Source organism: Microcebus murinus, chromosome 13, assembly GCF_040939455.1.
Source record: "Microcebus murinus isolate Inina chromosome 13, M.murinus_Inina_mat1.0, whole genome shotgun sequence".
Lineage (NCBI taxonomy): Eukaryota > Metazoa > Chordata > Mammalia > Primates > Cheirogaleidae > Microcebus > Microcebus murinus.
Window position 1 is genome coordinate 84,075,184 of NC_134116.1, and position 18,061 is coordinate 84,093,244.

The following is an 18,061-nucleotide window of genomic DNA, read 5'->3' on the forward strand; positions in this document are numbered from 1 at the left end:
AAGAGTGGCTTCCTCCCCGCCCCTGCTCACGCACACCCGTTGAAAGTCCTGTCGCCACTTACTGTTATTAGGAACCTTAAAAGTTAGTATCACATGGAGAAAATGCGTCACAAACGCCGGGTCCACAGTTCCACAGGGTCCCACCCGCCCCAGGCCCTGCCCTTTGGGACACAGTAGCTCGTGGCAGCGACCTGGCACAGCTGTCCACATGATGTCCCCAAAGAGCTTTGCAGCCTCCCTTCCTGCCCCCTGGCTGACACACCTGCTTCTCAGGCCCGCCCCGCCCACCCCGTGCGGCTCTGCCAGAGGCCAGTCCGGCCCCAGCCTCACAGGGCGGAGGCCGCAGAGGAGGTGCTGCAGGTGGCTCTGCCCGCTGGCGATGTCTCCCAGCACCCCCCTCTCCTGTCCCTGCCAGGGTCTTGGGGACCCTGCTTGGTGGCAGACGCCCTCCCTTCCTGCTCCCCACCCTGCTGTCCCCGCCGAGGCCCCTGTCAGCTCCGGGCAGTGGGACGTGCTCCCTCCCGCCTCCCGGGGTGCTCCTCCCTGCCTGGTCCTGCCCCGAGGCTTGCGCTGGCCCGGGGGTCAGGGCCGCCTTGGGGGAGGCCGCGGCATCTGTGGCCGGGCCGACAGGACATCCAGGGCTCCTCAGAACCCCCCCATGCCTGGCCCCCCTGTAGTGGCCTGTCCTGCCACATAGGCCTGATGGTCCTGATGGTCTCGTGCCTGGGCCACAGCCTGGCGGGGAGTGTACCCTGTCCCCTCCCGTGGGGGTCGTCACCCACTCCTGCCCCATATGCGTGTAGCACCCTCCCCGCACCGCGGTCAGAAACAGCCTCAGCAAAAAGCAAAAACGCAACTTTTATTCATGTAAAAACGGGTAAAAATAAAAGTTGAAAAAGAGGGTTGACTTCCCTGATTGTGATGTTAAGTCCAGGTTGCATTCTTTCCTTCAGAATTCCCAACACATGCACACGTACACACATCCACACACATCCACACTTGCACACGCCTGTGGACACATCTGCATATACCTATGTACACGTCTACACACACACCTATGTACACATCTGGACATGCACATGCATATGTACACGTCTACACACATACACACATCTACACATGCACACACCTATGTACACACCTGCACATGCACCTATGTACACGTCTACACATACATGCCTATCTGCACACACGCCTGTGTCTACAGTCTTCACAGATTTGCTCAGCATATAACTGCCTCCATATGAGTTGGCCAGGATGCGTCTCAGAGAGGCTGCTGTGATCTTGTTCTCTCTTATTAATACAACAGGGGCGTCCGTGCCTTTATGAATCTTAGAAACACGCATGGGCCTTGACCCACAATAAACACACAGACTATAGTCCTCATGCCAGCTGGCAGAAGAGCCATTTTGAAAGGAAAACCTCCATGTGAAAACCTGAAATTAAAAATAAACATGAGATCAGCTCTCAGATACTATCCAGACAATTTGGAATAAAGTCAGAAGACTTAATTTTTTTTTTTTTTTTTTTTTTTTGAGACAGAGTCTCACTCTGTTGCCTGGGCTAGAGTGCCATGGCATCAGCCTAGTTCACATCAACCTCAAACTCCTGGGCTCAAGCGATCCTCTTGTCTCAGCCTCCTGAGTAGCTGGGACTACAGGCATGTGTCACCATGCCCGGCTAAGTTTTTCTATATATTTTTAGTTGTCCAGCTAATTTCTTTCTATTTTTAGTAGAGATGAGGTCTCACTCTTGCTCAGGCTGGTCTCGAACTCCTGACCTTGAGCAATCCGCCCGCCTCGGCCTCCCAGAGTGCTAGGATTACAGGTGTGAGCCACCAAGCCCCAGCCTGAAGACTTAATTTTAAAAAAATCAAACCTCGGTCCCCCAGTGACAGCATCGAAAGTTTTCCCAAGCTCAGCATGTTAATTTCCGGGATACACGGCTAAGGGCTGAATGTCGGCTAGGGCGTGTGGTGTGCACTGACCTGCCGGCACTGTCACCCGCGCCTGGGCGTGACTTTGCATGTCCTCCCAGATCCTGGTCACACACAGGGTCCCGGGGGTGGGGGGTGGGGGCAGCAGCTGCACCTGGCGCGTTGACATTTAATAGGCACGACGTGCCGGACGGGCAGTCAAGCCAGATCTGGTTTCACAGCCTGTGGCCGGCTCTCCTTTCACAAGGCAAAGCCGCAGTTGCTGCACTGCACGCTTCTAGAACTTTTGCTGGAACAGGAGATGCTGGAGTTCCAGGCTGGGGGTGGGGGGACTCACACCCCCGTGGGGAACCGACGCCCTGTACTGCTCAGTGTGGAGAGCCAGGTGTCTTGAGCAAAGCCCCCAAGTGTGTTTCATTTTTAAAAATTCATGTCTCTGAGAACATCTCTGTTCTCGCTCCCGCCGCACCTGCTCATGGCCGGTGGCACACAGGCAGGTGGCCGCTGTCTGCCCCGCCTGCCGGGCTGCATTATTCATCCTGGGCTTGGTTTCCTGCGTTACCTGGTGACAGGACGGGTCACGTTTCCCCATCAGCTCCGCCGACCCCAGAGAGCTGCGAGCCGGGCCACGCGCACAGGTGTTTCTGCCCGAGGGTCTGCAGGCAGCAGGAGGGACGGGCTCTGGGCGCCGGCAGAGGCGCCCTCTGACTTTTGTGGCCTTTTTGGTCATTGTCACTTTGGAGCTGGCAGGACCCACAGCCTTGCTTCAGGGACTCGGGGACACCTCCCTGCCCAAACCAACCGGCGTCCCCTCCCCCAAGCCCGCTCACCAGGGGTCCACGGCAGTGCAGGTGCGGGAGGTGCCGTGTCCCCAGCATGTCCCCCCGGCAGGTGGCAGGTGCTGCAGGGGTCGGGGAGCAGCCCACCCTTCCTGCCTTCACCTGTGTTTGCTGAGTGCCTGCCCTGAGCCAGCCACCAGCGAGGAGGAGGGCGAGCAAGGGGACAGTCCCCTCTCTGGGATTGGTGATCTCCTCAACCTCCACCTCCTCCACCTGCCGTGGTGCAGACAAGGCGGGGCTCAGGCTGTTATTTCTCTGCGTGGAGCCCCTTCCCTCCGAGGCCCCCCACCGGCGGTGCCCAGGGCCGATGTGTCCCCGGTGGCCTGGCGGGTGTTTACCGTCAGCCTGGCAGTTCAGGACACTTCCTGTCCCCGTGTCCAGGCAGGAGGGGCCTGTGGCCGGAATTCCCAGTGGATCTTTCCATCTTCAGTTTCTCCAAAGCCTGAGCCTTGGGGAGAACCAAGCGGCAGTGAGCAGGAGGAAAGGGAGTTGCAGGCACAGCGTTTCAGGAAACAGGGACCAGGAGTGTGACCACGGGACGCGGGGGGGGGGGGGAGGCACCAGCACGGGGACCACGCTGGACCACCACCCTCCTGGCCGTGAGAGGCTGCCTGACCTCAAGGCTGGACCTCAGGGCAGATGCCCCCACCTCACACCACACTCTGCAACTCCGGGGCAGTCTGTATGTGTCCACATGCATGTGCTCGGGTCCCTGTGCATGTGTGCATGGGTGGGCATGTATGTTTGTGAGAGAGGCCCATGAGGGTGACAGGCAGATGGGGGTGGGCGGGAAGAGCAGCCCCTGTGCCCACCTTCTGTCAGCACGGGCCTCCAGGACAGCAGCAGAGAGGACAGGAGGCAGAGAGGCTGCCGGGTGTGTGGCCACAGTCCACGATCACGCCTGGTGGTCTCCCACCCCCAGCTCACCTCTGTGCTCCCCCTGCCCCTGTCAGCCCCAACAGTGGCCTCAGTCCCAGCTGCTCACGGAGCCGCCAGGGGACAGCGAGCCCCGTCCACCTCCAGAGACGACCAGTGCGGGGACTCCAGCGACTCTCACGCCTGCCAGAGCAACGGCCGTGTCCGGGGTCCCCTGTCCTCTCTCCCGACTGACAGGGGCCTTGGCCGGAGCAGCCTCCCCACCTGTGTCATGTTCCGACTGCATGCTCCATGTCTCTCAGGTCTCACTTCTGACTGCAGAGTTCCTGCAGGCAAGGCTGAACAGCCCATCTTGGCGGAGAGGAGATTCGATAACTACTTTGCTATCGACTGTAGGAAAGATTAAATCAAAAGTCTACATTCAAGTAGACACCTGCTTTCCTGTTTGGAAGATATAGTTGTGTTTTGAAATCAGACCGACCCGGTTTACATTTTGGTTCTCCATTAACCAGCTATTTGTCTTCAGAAAAATTACTTAATTCTGTGCGCCTGAGTTTCCGCACCTGTGCAGAGGGTGTTACACGGTAAGGATTAAAGGTGCCGGGCCGGGGCGTGATGGCTCATGCCCGTAATCCTAGCACTCTGGAAGGCTGAGACGGGCAGATTGCTCAAGGTCAGAAGTTTGAAACCAGCCTGAGCAAGAGCAAGACCCCTGTCTCTACTATAAATAGAAAGAAATTAGCTGGACAACTAAAAATATATAGAAAATATTACCCAGGCATGGTGGTGCATGCCTGTAGTCCCAGCTACTCGGGAGGCTGAGGCAGGAGGATTGCTTGAGCCCAGGAGTTGGAGGTTGCTGCGAGCTAGGCTGACACCATGGCACTCTAGCCCAGGCATCAGAGCGAGACTCTGTCTCAAAAATAGAACAAAATTTAAAAAGGCAGTGCCGGGACAGGGGGTTGGAATATGAGGGGCGGTGTGGGTGCAGGTGTCTGTCCAGTCTGGGCATGGGGCCAGTGGGAGGTACAGGTGCAAGTGTCAGTCCTGACTACCAGGCCTCAGTTCACCTGGAGCCTTCGGAAGGGTGGAGTCCAGGCCAGTTCCACCCTCTGGGTGTGAGAACCCTTGAGCAGCCTCGGGGTTTCTGGGCAGCGCTCGGCCTGTGCTTGGCTAAAGGAAGTCAAGGGCATTGTGCATTTGCCAGACCGTTGCAGGCAGCATCTTCCTGACGTGGGTGATCACGTCCCCATCTCTGATCACCGTCAGACCACGCAAGCCAGACTTCCTCACTTCCTCTTAACTGCCTTCTGGAACAGCCAAATCATATTACGTGTAAAAATACCCGGTACCAGACTGTCCTCCAGGGGCGCTGGGCCGGGGGCAGAGGGCACCTGGTACCTCGAGGGGCCAGGGGTGGGGAGGGTGACGCTGGCTCCCCGAGCCCTGGTCCCCTCGTGTGACAGCGGCAGGAAGGGCAGCTTCCCCTGCAGGGCCAAGGGGAGGACCGGTGGGAAGGGTCTGTGCGAGTCGTGGTCTCTGTGCAAGTGTGAGTGTGCTCGTCTGGGTGTGCCTGTGTGTGCTCCGGACCCGGGACGCAGGACCCGCGCGGCCACGAAGGGGTGGGCGGCAGGTGGGGGGTTGGGGGCAGGTGCGGCCCCCCAGGAGCCCCCGCGCAAGTCCCCGCTCTACTGTCGGTCCGCGCTGTGGGGGGCGGGGCTCCAGGGAAGGAGGAGCAGGAGGGGAGGGGAGGGGAGGGGAACGGGGCGGGAGGGGAGGAGCGCGGGGCGGGGAGGAGTGCGGGGCGGGGCGGGGCGGGGCGGGGCGGGGCCGGCTCCGCCCGACTGGACGACCGGACCGCGGTGTCGCGGGTCGCTGCCCAGCTGAGGACCCGCGCCCGCCCAGGATGCAGCCGCCGGGGAGCCCGGCTCCGCCCGACACGGCAGGTGAGCGCGCGGGGCCAGGACGCGGGTCGCTCAGGTGGGAAAGGCGCCGCCAGGTCCGTCCCCCAACCCCCAGCCCTGCCCTTGGGACAGCGCATCCCTTGGCCATTCATTCTCCCCGTCCCGTCTCTGTCGGTGCCCTCCCTCTCTCCCCGCCCCTCCCTCAGTCTCTCAGTCTCTGCATCCTGTCTCTGTCTCTCTCCCCTCCCCTCCCTCTCTCAGTCTCTGTATCTCTGTCTCCCTCTCTCCACTCCCCTCCCTCTCTCAGTCTCTCAGTCTCTGCATCTCTGTCTCTGTCTCTCTCCCCTCCCCTCCCTCTCTCAGTCTCTCAGTCTCTGTATCTCTCTCCCCTCCCCTCCCTCTCTAAGTCTCTGCATCTCTGTCTCTCTCCCCTCCCCTCCCTCTCTCAGTCTCTGCATCTCTGTCTCTGTCTCTCTCCCCTCTCTCAGTCTCTGTATCTCTGTCTCTGTCTCTCTCCCCTTGCTTCCCTCTCTCAGTCTCTGTATCTCTCTGTCTCTGTCTCCCTCTCTCCCCTTGCCTGCCTCTCTCTGCCTCAGTCTCCCTGTCTCTGTCTGTCCCCCTCACTCTGTCTCTGTCCTCAGTCCTTCCTTCTTGTGTCCCTCTCTGACTCTGCATCTGTCCCTCCCTGTGTCCCCTCCTGGCTACTTGCATTAGGGAGAGCCACGCGCAGCCCTTTCCTATCTCTTCTCCCTCATTTCAGCCTCAGACTGAAAGTCTTGTCCCAGAGAGCCAGGCAGCTTCTTCCTGCTCGACAGTGACAAAGGTGCTGAAGGCGTCTTGCTGCTTGATTTCGGGGCGTCCTTCTCACATACATCCCCGTAAATCCCAGGGATCTCTGACTCTGACACGGAATGTGGCCTTGAGCCGGGCTGGGCTGGAGCACAGGAAACCTGTTGCGTGTCCGGCAGGGGCTGGGCCTTGGCTCCCCGCCAGGAAGTGGGGGATTGGAATGACGCCAGCGAGTGCTCCCCAGGGGAGAGGGCAGAGGGGATTTTGAAAAGAAAAGAAAAAAAAAAAAGATAGCCGCACAGTCAGTGACACTGTGGCAGGTGAGGAAGGGCTGGGGGACACACTCCGCCCCCGGGGGGGGGGGGGCGGGGCTGACCCCACCAACACTGCGGCCAGCGAACCCCACGCCCTTCCTGGAGTGGCTCCGGAAAGTTTCTTGAAAGCCCAGATTAGTTAATATTGTTTTAAGAATAACAATCAAGGAATCTGGCTTCTTTTTTTTTTTTTTTTGAGACAGAGTCTCACTTTGTTGCCCAGGCTAGAGTGAGTGCCGTGGCGTCAGCCTAGCTCACAGCAACCTCAAACTCCTGGGCTCAAGCCATCCTCCTGCCTCAGCCTCCGGAGTAGCTGGGACTACAGGCATGCGCCACCATGCCCGGCTAATTTTTTTTCTATATATATTAGTTGGCCAATTAATTTCTTTCTATTTATAGTAGAGACGGGGTCTCACTCTTGCTCAGGCTGGTTTCAAACTCCTGACCTTGAGCAGTCTGCCTGCCTCGGCCTCCCAGAGTGCTGGCACTTCCGTTTTAACAATGCACATGTAACAGTGTTCCTGCTGATGGGATAGGAGAATCCAGGGAACAATTGTCCATAATTTCTCTCTCTTGGCTGTGAACTTCCTTTTCTCTCCCAAACCTGATCTAGAAATGCTTATATTTATGGTAGTTATAGAGATATCCTACCTCTTTTTCTTGGGTTTGTCTTCTTTTAGTGCCATATGATGTACCATGTTTTCCCCAAAACAAGCCTTACCCATAAAATAAGCCCTAGCAGGATTTCTAAGCATTTGTTTGTGTAATATAAGCCCTACCCCGAAAATAAGCCCTAGTGATGGGCGTGGCTACACAGCACATCTGCACAACCCATGCATTTTGTGGTGGAGCGGTAAAGAAGACTGGCAGCCCTTCTCATCTGCCCCGTGAGAGCTCTATTGCTTGACATGAGAGATTGGGGCCAATGGTTCTAAAGGAAATAGAGTCGCAAGACATTCAGGATGGAATCGGAACTTTGGAGAGTTATGATGATGTTCCAGAAGAAGACGACTTAAGTATATTTGAATAAATGTAGATTGTTGTACCGTACTTACAAAAAAATAACACATCCCCTGAAAATAAGCCCTAGGGTGTCTTCTTGAGGAAAAATAAATTTAAGATCCTGTCTTATTTTCGGGGAAACATGGTAACAGTGTTTCTGCTGATGGGATAGGTGAATCCAGGGAATGATTTCCGTAATTTCTTTCTCTCATCTGTGAAACCCCCTTTCTCTCCCAAACCTGATCTAGAAATGCTTATATTTATGGTAATTATGGAGATATCCTACTTCCTTTCCTTGGGTTTATTTTTTTGTCTGCTTTTTATGCCATATCATGTATTTATAAGACGTATTTGAGGTTGGGATTCTTTTTGTTACCTCTGCTGTATCTGGAGTCAGAATGCTACCATTTGTGTCCTTAGAATGAGACTATTCAGAATTGTCCCTTTCTAGTGTCCCATATAGACTACGCAACTCTTTCTAGACCTTGTGGTGATCGTGGAACCTGTGATGGACATGCCGACCAAAAGGGGGGGCTCGTATCTTTTGCTTTTTTTCATCATGTAGCAGTTTTGGGGGGAAGCGTCAGGCCCAGGAGAGAGCCATAATTGGCAACGTTATAGGGAAAATAGTTCATTGGGGGATTTACCTCAGAGGAGATGTGTCTGACTTTTTTAGTGGTTAGCAAGTTGGAATGTCGATGACTGATTTGGTCGGGCCGACCACATGCCGCCAGCCCTGTGGATCTGACGATCGCGATTCCCTGAGCCAGCCCCCCGCAGCAGAGCCTCCTGCTCTAGAACCAGAACACAGGGTTCCGCCAGGCAGGCGCCACAGGAGGCAATGCCACGGGCCCCACAGAAGGTCCCACCTGTGCTTTCAAGAAGGTGTTGAGTCATTTTCTTCATTTTTTAGCATAAAAGGTGCGCAATGCATTTAGTCAGGGCAAACAGCAACATGAGACCCTTCAAAAAAGAGAGCATTTGTTCGGTAATTTTCTCAAAAACTCAATCCCATAAAACTTAGTTTTAGAAATCCTATTGCTCTCAAAACACTTAAAAGATTGGAATGGGAACCTAAGCAGAAAATAGTCAAGGGAAAATAGCTGAAGAGGAAATGGCATCAACTAAGAGCAATTGGCATTTGGCTGCTCACAGACAGCCTGGGAGCAGTCTGGGCTTCGGGAAGCCGAAGCCAGCGCAGGAGGAGATGCAGGCCTGGGACAAGCTCAGGGCTGCTCTCCCAGGTGTGTGCCCCGAGGTGTGTGCCTCCCAGGGCTGCTCCCCAGGTGTGTGCCCTCCAGGTGTGTGTCCCCCAAGGCTACCTCCCCAGGTTTGTGCCCCCCAGGTGTGTGCCCTCCCAGGGCTGCTCCCCAGGTGTGTGCCCTCCACGTGTGTGTCCCCCAGGGCTACCTCCCCAAGTTTGTGCCCCCCAGGTGTGTGCCCTCCAGGTGTGTGTTCCCCAGGGCTACCTTCCCAGGTTTGTGCCCCCCAGGTGTGTGCCCTCCCAGGGCTGCCTCCCCAGGTTTGTGCCCCCCAGGTGTGTGCCCTCCCAGGTCTGCTCCCCAGGTTTGTGCCCCCCAGGTGTGTGCCCTCCAGGTGTGTGCCCTCCCAGGGCTGCTCCCCAGGTGTGTCACCCAGGGCTGCCTCCCCAGGTTTGTGCCCCCTAGATGTGTGCTCTCCCAGGGCTGCTCCCCAGGTGTGTCACCCAGGGCTGCCTCCCCAGGTTTGTGCCCCCCAGGTGTGTGCCCTCCCAGGGCTGCCTCCCCAGGTTTGTGCCCCCCAGGTGTGTGCCCTCCAGGTGTGTGCCCCCCAGGGCTAACCCCCCCCCCCCCCCGAGGTCGACACTGGTGCAGGTGCTCTGGGCTCTCTCACAAAGGAGGCTTCATCTCCTTCCAAAACACAAAACGAGGCATTGTAGCTCTGTGTCCACTTGTTCCCATCTACCTGCCTTTCCTAAAATTAACCGACAGGAACAGAGTGTGACTCTTCTCCTCCCCGCCGCCCCTCCCATCCCGCCCCAGGGACCGGCCTTCTCAACCCTGCAAACCCCAGGGCCAGGGAGCAGACGCTGGAGAGTTTGGGGTGCGTTTCCGAGGCCGCCGTGCGTCGCTGACAGCGGGCGTTAGTCGGCGCCTGGCCTCCATTTCCTCTTCCGTGTTTCCCGCGCTTCTCCGTGTTCCACGACATCGCCGCCCTTCGAGCGAGCGGGATGAAACCGCGATTCTAGCACAGCACCTGCAGCCTGCCTGGCCCTGGGGAGACGCCGTCTCCCGCGTCGTCCCGGCCCCTGCGCCCGTGCGCCTCACACGCGCCGGAGGCCGGAAGTGCGGCGTGAGAGGCCGGAAGTGCGGCGTGAGGTCTGACGTGGGGTGTGACGTGGGGTGTGAGAGGCCGGACTCGGGACCTGAGGGAGGACGTGTGGAGAGGCTGGTCACGGGACCTGAGGGAGGACGTGCGGCGTGAGAGGCCAGAAGTGGGGCGTGAGGTCTGCCCTGGGGTGTGAGAGGCCGGACGCGGGACCCGAGGGAGGACGTGTGGAGAGGCTGGTCACGGGACCTAAGGGAGGACGTGCGGCGTGAGAGGCCGGAAGTAGGGCCCTGAGGTCTGACGTAGGGCGTGAGAGGCCGGAAGTAGGGCCCTGAGGTCTGACGTAGGGTGTGAGAGGCTGGAAGTGGGGCCCTGAGGTCTGACGTAGGGTGTGAGAGGCTGGAAGTGGGGCCCTGAGGTCTGACGTGTGGCGTGAGAGGTCGGACTCGGGACCTGAGTTAAGACGTGTGGCGTGAGAGGTCAGACGCGGGACCCGAGGGAGGACGTGTGGAGTGAGGGGCCGGACACGGTGGGTAGGACGTGTGGCGTGAGAGGTCAGACAGGGGACCTGAGGCCGGACGCAGGGCGTCAGAGGCCTGGCATGCAACCTGGTGCCAGACGCAGGACGGAGGAAGGATGCGGCGGGAGACCTGGAGGGGCCGTGGGTCGGGACTGGGAGCTCCAGGGCCCACGGGCAGTGGCCTCGAGGCCCAGGGCTCAGGCACCTGCCAGCAGGTGAGGGCATTTGCGGGGTGGCAGGGAGAGCTGGCATAGAGCGGCCGGCCTGGGTGGGGCCGGCCTGTCTGGGGGGTGGGGCGGCGTGGGGGACTCGTGTCCTGCACAGGGAGGCGGAGCGCGGTGCTGGCTGAGGTCGCCTGGTAAAGCATCCTTCCCAGGAGACGCCTGCTGGGTCGGCGGGATAGAAGCGGGGCTCTCAGGTTAACGAAGCGATTCCAATCCTGGGTGCGCACGTGGATTTACAGGTCCCTGATATTCGTTTCTGATCATTGGCCCGCCCTCCCTCCTTCCCGCCCTACTTTGGAGGCTATGACCTTGAGCTGCTGCCATGCTTTGCTGGTGGGTTTGCAGAAGTGTAAATCTTCAGGTGCCAACTTCTGGAGCATGACGAATGTCTGCATGTGACCTCGCCAGTGGTTCCCATGCTTCGCTTGCGTAACATGCGCATGCACAGACGCTTGCACAAATGCAAACACACAAACACTTGCATAGGTGCCTGCATACGCATTATGCTGATTTTTGAAATTTTCAAGTAGGGAGACACCAGCATGTTTTTTTTGTTGTTGTTTTTTTGAGACAGAGTCTCACTCTGTTGCCCAGGCTAGAGTGCCGTGGTGTCAGCCTAGCTCACAGCAACCTCAACCTCCTGGACTCAGGTGATCCTCCTGCCTCAGCCTCCTGAGTAGCTGGGACTACAGGCATTTGCCACCATGCTTGGCTAATTTTTTCTATATTTTTAGTTGGCTGCTTAATTTCTTTCTTTTTATAGTAGACACGGGGTCTCACTCTTGCTCAGGCTGGTTTCGAACTCCTGACCTTGAGCGATCCTCCCGCATCCTCCACTTGCTGCAGCCTCCGCCTCGTGTGGAGGTTGAATGACCAGGCAGAGTCTCTCTGGTAGTGGGAGGTTGCACTGGGAAGGCAGTTAGAGGCAGGCCGTGTGTTCTTTCTGGTTTGCTTTCTTGAGTTCTGTGACGGTTAGAATTAGGTTTGGCTGCGAATATCATGCACCCAAACGCGTGGCTTGCGGTCTGGAGATTTTATTCTGGCACAGTAAGGTTGGAGGTGGACGGCTCGGGCTGCCTCTCTGCTCTGCTCTGCCCTTCCCACCCTGCGGCTTCCTGGCTCCAGCTTCCCTCATGGCCCAGAATGGCTGCTCGGGCTCCGCCTCCGTGTTCACATCCTGTGCAGCAAAGGGGAGAAAGGGGACAAGCCTCTTCCAGATACTTTCTGTGGGTCCCACCCAGTGTCCTCTGCTTAGCGGTTACTCATCCAGAACTCAGTCTTCTAGCCGTAGCAGAGGCTGGAACATGTCACTTTCGGCTGGGCACATTCCCACACCCAGCCTAGGGGCTCTGTGGACTTTCGGGAGGGCAGGGCTGCCGGGGGCCACGCAGTCCTCATGCCTCTCGGCTTTCTCCCGGCCGTCCCTGTTCCGTCTCTCACTCGCTTGGTGCTGAACACGGCCCTGGGGGAGGACAGACATCGAGGACGTACTACGGCAAGGGGAGAGTGGCAGGGCCAGGCCCAGCCTGGCAGAAGGTGGGGCTTGCCCGGGGCAAGGCCTGGACCCGACAGACTTGGCAGAGCCCGGGTGGCCAGATGTGGACAGCTGGGAAATGCTAAGGCCAGAAGTGAGCAGGGCGGAGCCACGCAGGGCCATGACCTGGCAGGATGTGTGTGCTTTGTCTCACACACAGCGGGTCTAAGACCCCAACCTAGCCATCCCCAGCAACAAGTAGGTCACATGCTGAGAACACAGGGCAGGTGGGGTTCGGGTACAGTGCCATCAAGGTGCAGCCTTTCGGCCCTTCTATCCTCAGGCTGGTGGACCTTCTGGTTTCCATGGCACCAGCAGTAAACCAGGGCAACTTTCATGAGAAGGGAGAGGGAGGCTTCACTTCCCACAGACTGGGGGTGCCTTGCCCACCTGCCCACTCGCTGTGGCTGGCAGGGCTGCAAGTGGCCTGACGCAGGCCCGGGTCCCTGGGATGCAGCTGGAGAGTCAGTTCGGAGCTGACGGCTGATGCGTGTGGCAGGACAGTTGTTCATGTCACTGAGTACCCTCCCTGCTCCTGCCCCAGGGCCTGCCCGTTGTGAGCCCCAGGATTTAGCCTCCCATGTTCTCACTAAGCGGCGCCTGTGTGCTGCTGGTTATTTCCTGCTCTGAACACCAGGAAACCCCACGATACACAGGTGGTGGGCGGGGGCCGGGCGGGTGCAGACCTGCTGTCTATTAGATGCAGGTGGAGCCAGGGAGCTGCAGCCATCTGGAGAGGTGACAGGTGGCCAGGGGCGACCCCTGTCACCTCTGTGTGCAGCAGGAGTCACCGTAGACCTCACCTGGCCTCCGTTCGTTTTTTTTTGTTTTGTTTTTGAGACAGAGTCTCACTCCCTTGCCCAGGCTAGAGTGCCATGGCATCAGCCTAGCTCACAGCAACCTCAAACTCCTGGGCTAAAGCGATCCTCCTGCCTCAGCCTCCCGGGTAGCTGGGACTACAGCTTCTGAGAAACGGGGCCACGAGGCAGAAGAAGTGGGGTGAAGGGCTGGCTGGGAGGTTTCCCAGGGAGGGCGTCTGCGGGAAGAGTGTAGGCTGCATGGCCCAGGCCTCGCCCGCTAGCAAGAGGGGCGTCCCAGGGCGACCTCTCCCAGCCCCAGGGTCTCGCTGACAGCCTCTCATTCGTCCACCTCCCAGAAGGGTTCACGAGGAGGAAGAAGACATCACTCTGGTTTGTCGGGTCTCTGCTGGCGGTGTCTGTGGTCATCCTGACTGTCGGCCTGGCCGCCACCACCCGGACGGAGAACGTGACAGTGGGCGGCTACTACCCAGGCATCATTGTGAGTCCCGGGCGGGGGCGACGTGGGTGGGGGGTGGCATCCCTGCCGGCTTGTGGAACTGGGGATGTGGGGTTAGCAGGACCCCCAGGACGTCCATGCCCCAATCCCCAGAACCTGGGAGTTGGTGGTCATTCGGCAAAGGGGGATTCAGGTGCGGGTCAGCTCGCCTCAACCTGGGTGTGGGAGCGTGTCTTCCACCACTGGCTGGAGCAGAGGCCACACCAGCCAGCCTGACCCGTGGGACATGGACGAGTAGTTTTAAAAGCTCCCGCCAAGAAGCCAGAGCTCGAAGGTTTGTCATAGTGTGACCATCTGGGGACAGGAGAGGGTGGCACTAATGTGCTCCACTTGCCACTCAGGTGTTGGACAGCAGCACCATGCAGGAACTGATGGCAGTTCGATCAGACCTGGTGAGGATTGGTCACCAGATTCAAAATTATCAAGATTTTTTTTTTTTTGAGAGAGAGTCTCACTCTGTTGCCCAGACTAGAGTGCCGTGGCGTCAGCCTAGCTCACAGCAACCTCAAACTCCTGGGCTCAAGTGATCCTCCTGCCTCAGCCTCCAGAGTAGCTGGGACTTCAGGCATGTGCCACCCTTCCCGACTACTTTTTTCTGTTTTTGGTAAGGATAGGGTCTCACTCTTGCTCAGGCTGGTCTTGAACTCCTGAGCTCAAACAATCTGCCTGCCTTGGCCTCCCAGAGTGCTAGGATTACACAGGCATGAGCCACCGCACCTGGCCTATCAAGATTTTTTAACTCTCAGTTTACACCCACTGTTGTTAGCATTAAAATTTGCCCCAAGTACCTGATTTTGCACAACAAGCCTCTGTCGAAACAACCTTTGGTCAGCTGTGGTGCCCTTCAGCTGCACCAGGACCCAGTTGCCCTGTCGTAAGGTGCTAAATCAAGATGTCTTTTTAAAAAATGAAGCTTATTTGATGTCATTACTTGCACTAAAAGTGGTATCAAGATGAGTTATTGATAACAATTTTAACGAAGATAAAAGGTTGTTGGCACTCAGAATTTAGAAATATTTTATAAATATTGTTTATTTCATGTTTATACTATCATATACTTTGTGTTTACTATATAAAGCTACATTATCTACATGTATGTAATTTATAAATGCACATAAATAGGATCTCCAGAAAAAGGTCACTGGTGAAACTGCAAGGGGCCGGCGTGCCTCTGGGGGGGGGCGGGGTGGTGGTGGTGTCCCCTCCCGTGTCCTGGGTGGGGAGGGGAGCCCGGAAGTTACAGGGCAAGAGGTCGTGAAGACATGTCATTCCAGATTATTTGCAAACTGTCAAACACAACCTCAAGTGGTAGTTTTTTTTTTTGTTTGTTTATTCTCAAGTTTCACTTACTTGAGATTTCCCATCTTAAAATTACATTCAGACTCCGAGCGGTTCATGCCGAGCCGAGGCCGGTAAAGGATCTGTTTTCTGGGCAGCAAACGGACCCGGTGGTGCCTGCACGGGGTTAGCCTTAACCTTGGTGGCTCTAAAAGCGAGCCCTGCAGATGCCGGCATAAGTGACCTGAGGAGAATGCATTTCAAGGTCATTCTGCCTCCGGTGTGGAGATTGGAAGGAAGAAGCTGCTCCCAGGAAGCAATGGCCTAGAACACGGAAACCCCTTGACGTCTTGGAAAAGGATTTGTTTCACATCCCCTCCAAAATAAAACTTAGTAAAACTTAGAGATGTTTTAATACAGTTCTGTGGGACTGCAGTTTTCACAGCTTTGAGCTGCAGAGTTGAACTGTGGCATTTCGAGGCAGGGCATGAAGAAATACTCGTCTTTTCTTATTGCTTGAGAATTCTCAAGTTGTTGGCGAAAACCACTCACGCGCGAGGCGTCAGTCATCGAAGACTTGAGTACAGAGAGAGGAGTAACTGCAGACAGGAAATGAAATTGAATTGATGTCAAAACCTTGGACATGCGAATACTGCCTGGTCCCTGACGTCCCCGCATGAGTGTGACCAGAGGGCCTGTCTTATTACGTGTAGTGGGAGTCACCATAGACCTCGCTCGGCCTCTGTTTTTGTTTGTTTGTTTGTTTGTTTTTGTTTTTATTTTTAAGACAGGGTCTCACTCTGTTGACCAGGCTAGAGTGCTGTGGCGTCAGCCTAGCTCACAGCAACCTCCAACTTCTGGGCTCAAGTGATCTTCCTGCCTCAGCCTCCCGAGTAGCTGGGACTATAGGCATGCACCACCATGCCCAGCTAATTTTTTCTATAGTTTTTTTAGTTGTCCAGCTAATTTATTTCTATCTTTAGTAGAGATAGGGTCTTGCTCTTGCTCAGACTGGTCTCCAACTCCTGACCTTGAGCAGTCTGCTCACCTCGGCCTCCCAGAGTGTTGGGATTACAGGCGTGAGCCACTGCGCCTGGCCGGCCTCCGTGTGTTAAAAGGATTTGTTCTGTGCAATTTGGACTCAGTCAAAGGCTGTACTGAAGGATCCAGAGGCCACGTGTGGCCCAAGGCTGTGGGTTCCCCACCCACTGATGGCCCCTTGGTGCTCCCCAACTTCATTCTGGGGAGGTGCCCGGGACCTGCCCAGCTCCCCACCCTGGGCGCCCTTTCAGGCTTCCTCCCTCCTCCCATCCTATGCTGAGGGGGCCGGGTGCTCCCTGAATCCAGAGCACGGCTGGGCAAATCACTGACTGGGCGTCGGCGGTATCCCACGACGACCCACAGCTCTTCCCGGGACACACCGCTGCAGTTTCATGGCATCTTACCCGAGGGGTCTCTTGGGGATTCAGGAGGCAGCCCCAATCGCTCTGTGTTTCCCAGGAGATGTTCTCCCTGGAGGAGGGACACAGAATGCTCTCTTCCTGCAAGTAGGAGCTAAGAGTGTCCGGACAGAGAGCATGACATGGCTGTGTTCCGGCAGCTTCTCCTCCATCTGAGCTCTGAGCATGGGACGCCCCCAGCCAGGAGGGGCTGCGGTCTCGCCCCTGGGTGGCTGCTGCTCTGTTTTGTGGCCGTGAGCGGCCGGCCGAGCTAACTGGAGCTTCTCCCTTGTGTTTCCCTTGGTCTCAGCTGGGCTTCGGATCCTTCCTGGGAATTATCGGCATCCACCTGGTGGAGAATCGAAGGCAAATGGTGAGAAAATACGTTGTTTCTTCCAAATGTGTGTGGTGGGGAGTCTCAGCCCCTCAGCGGAAGTCGCTACGGCTGCAGCTGGTCCCCACAAAAGGTCCCCCTCGTGCCCCACGCGCTGCGCCCTCGAGGGCCAATCCCAAGTTTCCGTGAGGCCGTGGGCTGGCCCCCTTCTGGCCGTGGGGCTCTGTGGGTCCCGCCCACTCCTCAGCCCAAGCAGTGCCTCCAGGGCCGTGGGTGTGTGTGGGGCCTCCGTGGAGCCTCGGGGAGTGGGCTGGGTTTGGGGGTGGCAGACTAACTGTGGGTGAGAGCACCTCTTCCTCCTGAGATGGAGGCCCCGGAGCCCTCCCTCCCGCCGAGTCCAGCTCATGTGTAGGTTCCCTGGGCTGAGGAAAGGAGAACCAGAGGGAGGCCATGGGGAAAGCCACAGGGCGCTGCCTGCCCCTGATGTCCATGTCTGCGGGTGTGGACCGGCCACGGTGCTGGGTTTCATCTGGGGTCTGCTTTGCTCATGCACCGTCTGGGGGATGGTGGCCCTAAAAAGAAACTCGAGTTGGGTTTGTGAACTTGCTGCGGTTCTCAGCAGACAGGTGGCGTTTCAGCTCTGCCCTGATCGGCTGTCCTTTGGGTCGATGGCTCACTGCAGGGTCGACCGCCCCCCAGTCCTGGCTGGGGGGCGTTCGCCTGCTGGGAGGCTGAGTGAGGGGGCAGCCCCAGGGCAGGGGGGCAGGTGGCTGCAGAGAGGCCGGACCCTGGCTGATGAAATGCCTTCCCTGAACGTTGGTGACGAGCCCCAGCTGTCCCCAAGCTGCCCAGAACTGGGGGAGGGCCATGCTTGCTCCCTGTGCCTCCTGGCAGGGGCTCCTGAGGGCAGGGCCACAGCTGCCCAGGGTGGGCACAGGCTTCACATGCCCGGGCTTGGGGAACCGAGGCCGCGTGCCCCACGGCGGTCTCTCCAGACATGGCCTCTAGGTTCTGGGACTGCGTGTGCCGTGGGGGCAGGTGCAGTGGTTTCAGCCCACAGATTGCAGAGCCCCTGCTCTGCTGTCCACACAGTGACCCCCCACGGGGAGGCAGAAATTGGGTGTGGAGCAGGGTGTCTGCCCATGAGCCAGGTAGACAGGTGTGTGGACCTGAGCTGGTCCTTGAAGGCCTGTTTTCTTTCTTTTTTTTCTTTCTCTCTTCTTTCTTTCCTTTCTTTCTTAAAAAAAGCTTTAGTGAGATATAGTTCACACCCCATGGAACTCACTAATTTAAAATGCACAGCTCAGTGGTTTTTAGTGTAGTCACAGATATGCAGCTATCACCAGGGTTGACGTTGGACATTCTGTCACATCAACCACTGCCTTTCCGCTACACTCCGACCCCCATCCAGCCTGCCCTGCAGATCCCTGTCTGCACTTGCGTGTTCG

The 18,061-nt window shown here is 57.3% G+C and overlaps 1 protein-coding gene across 1 annotated transcript in view; it reads left to right on the forward strand.

Annotated features, from left to right (window-relative positions):
* Positions 1-5,467: 5,467 nt before the first annotated feature.
* Positions 5,468-18,061, forward strand: part of TMEM255B (transmembrane protein 255B) — a 39,817-nt gene continuing 27,223 nt past the window's right edge. The window contains exons 1-3 of the mRNA XM_076009620.1: positions 5,468-5,597; positions 13,402-13,544; positions 16,590-16,652. Coding sequence (XP_075865735.1) covers positions 5,558-5,597; positions 13,402-13,544; positions 16,590-16,652 — 246 coding nt within the window. The 5' untranslated portion in view covers positions 5,468-5,557. The remainder of the gene's footprint in view (positions 5,598-13,401; positions 13,545-16,589; positions 16,653-18,061) is intronic.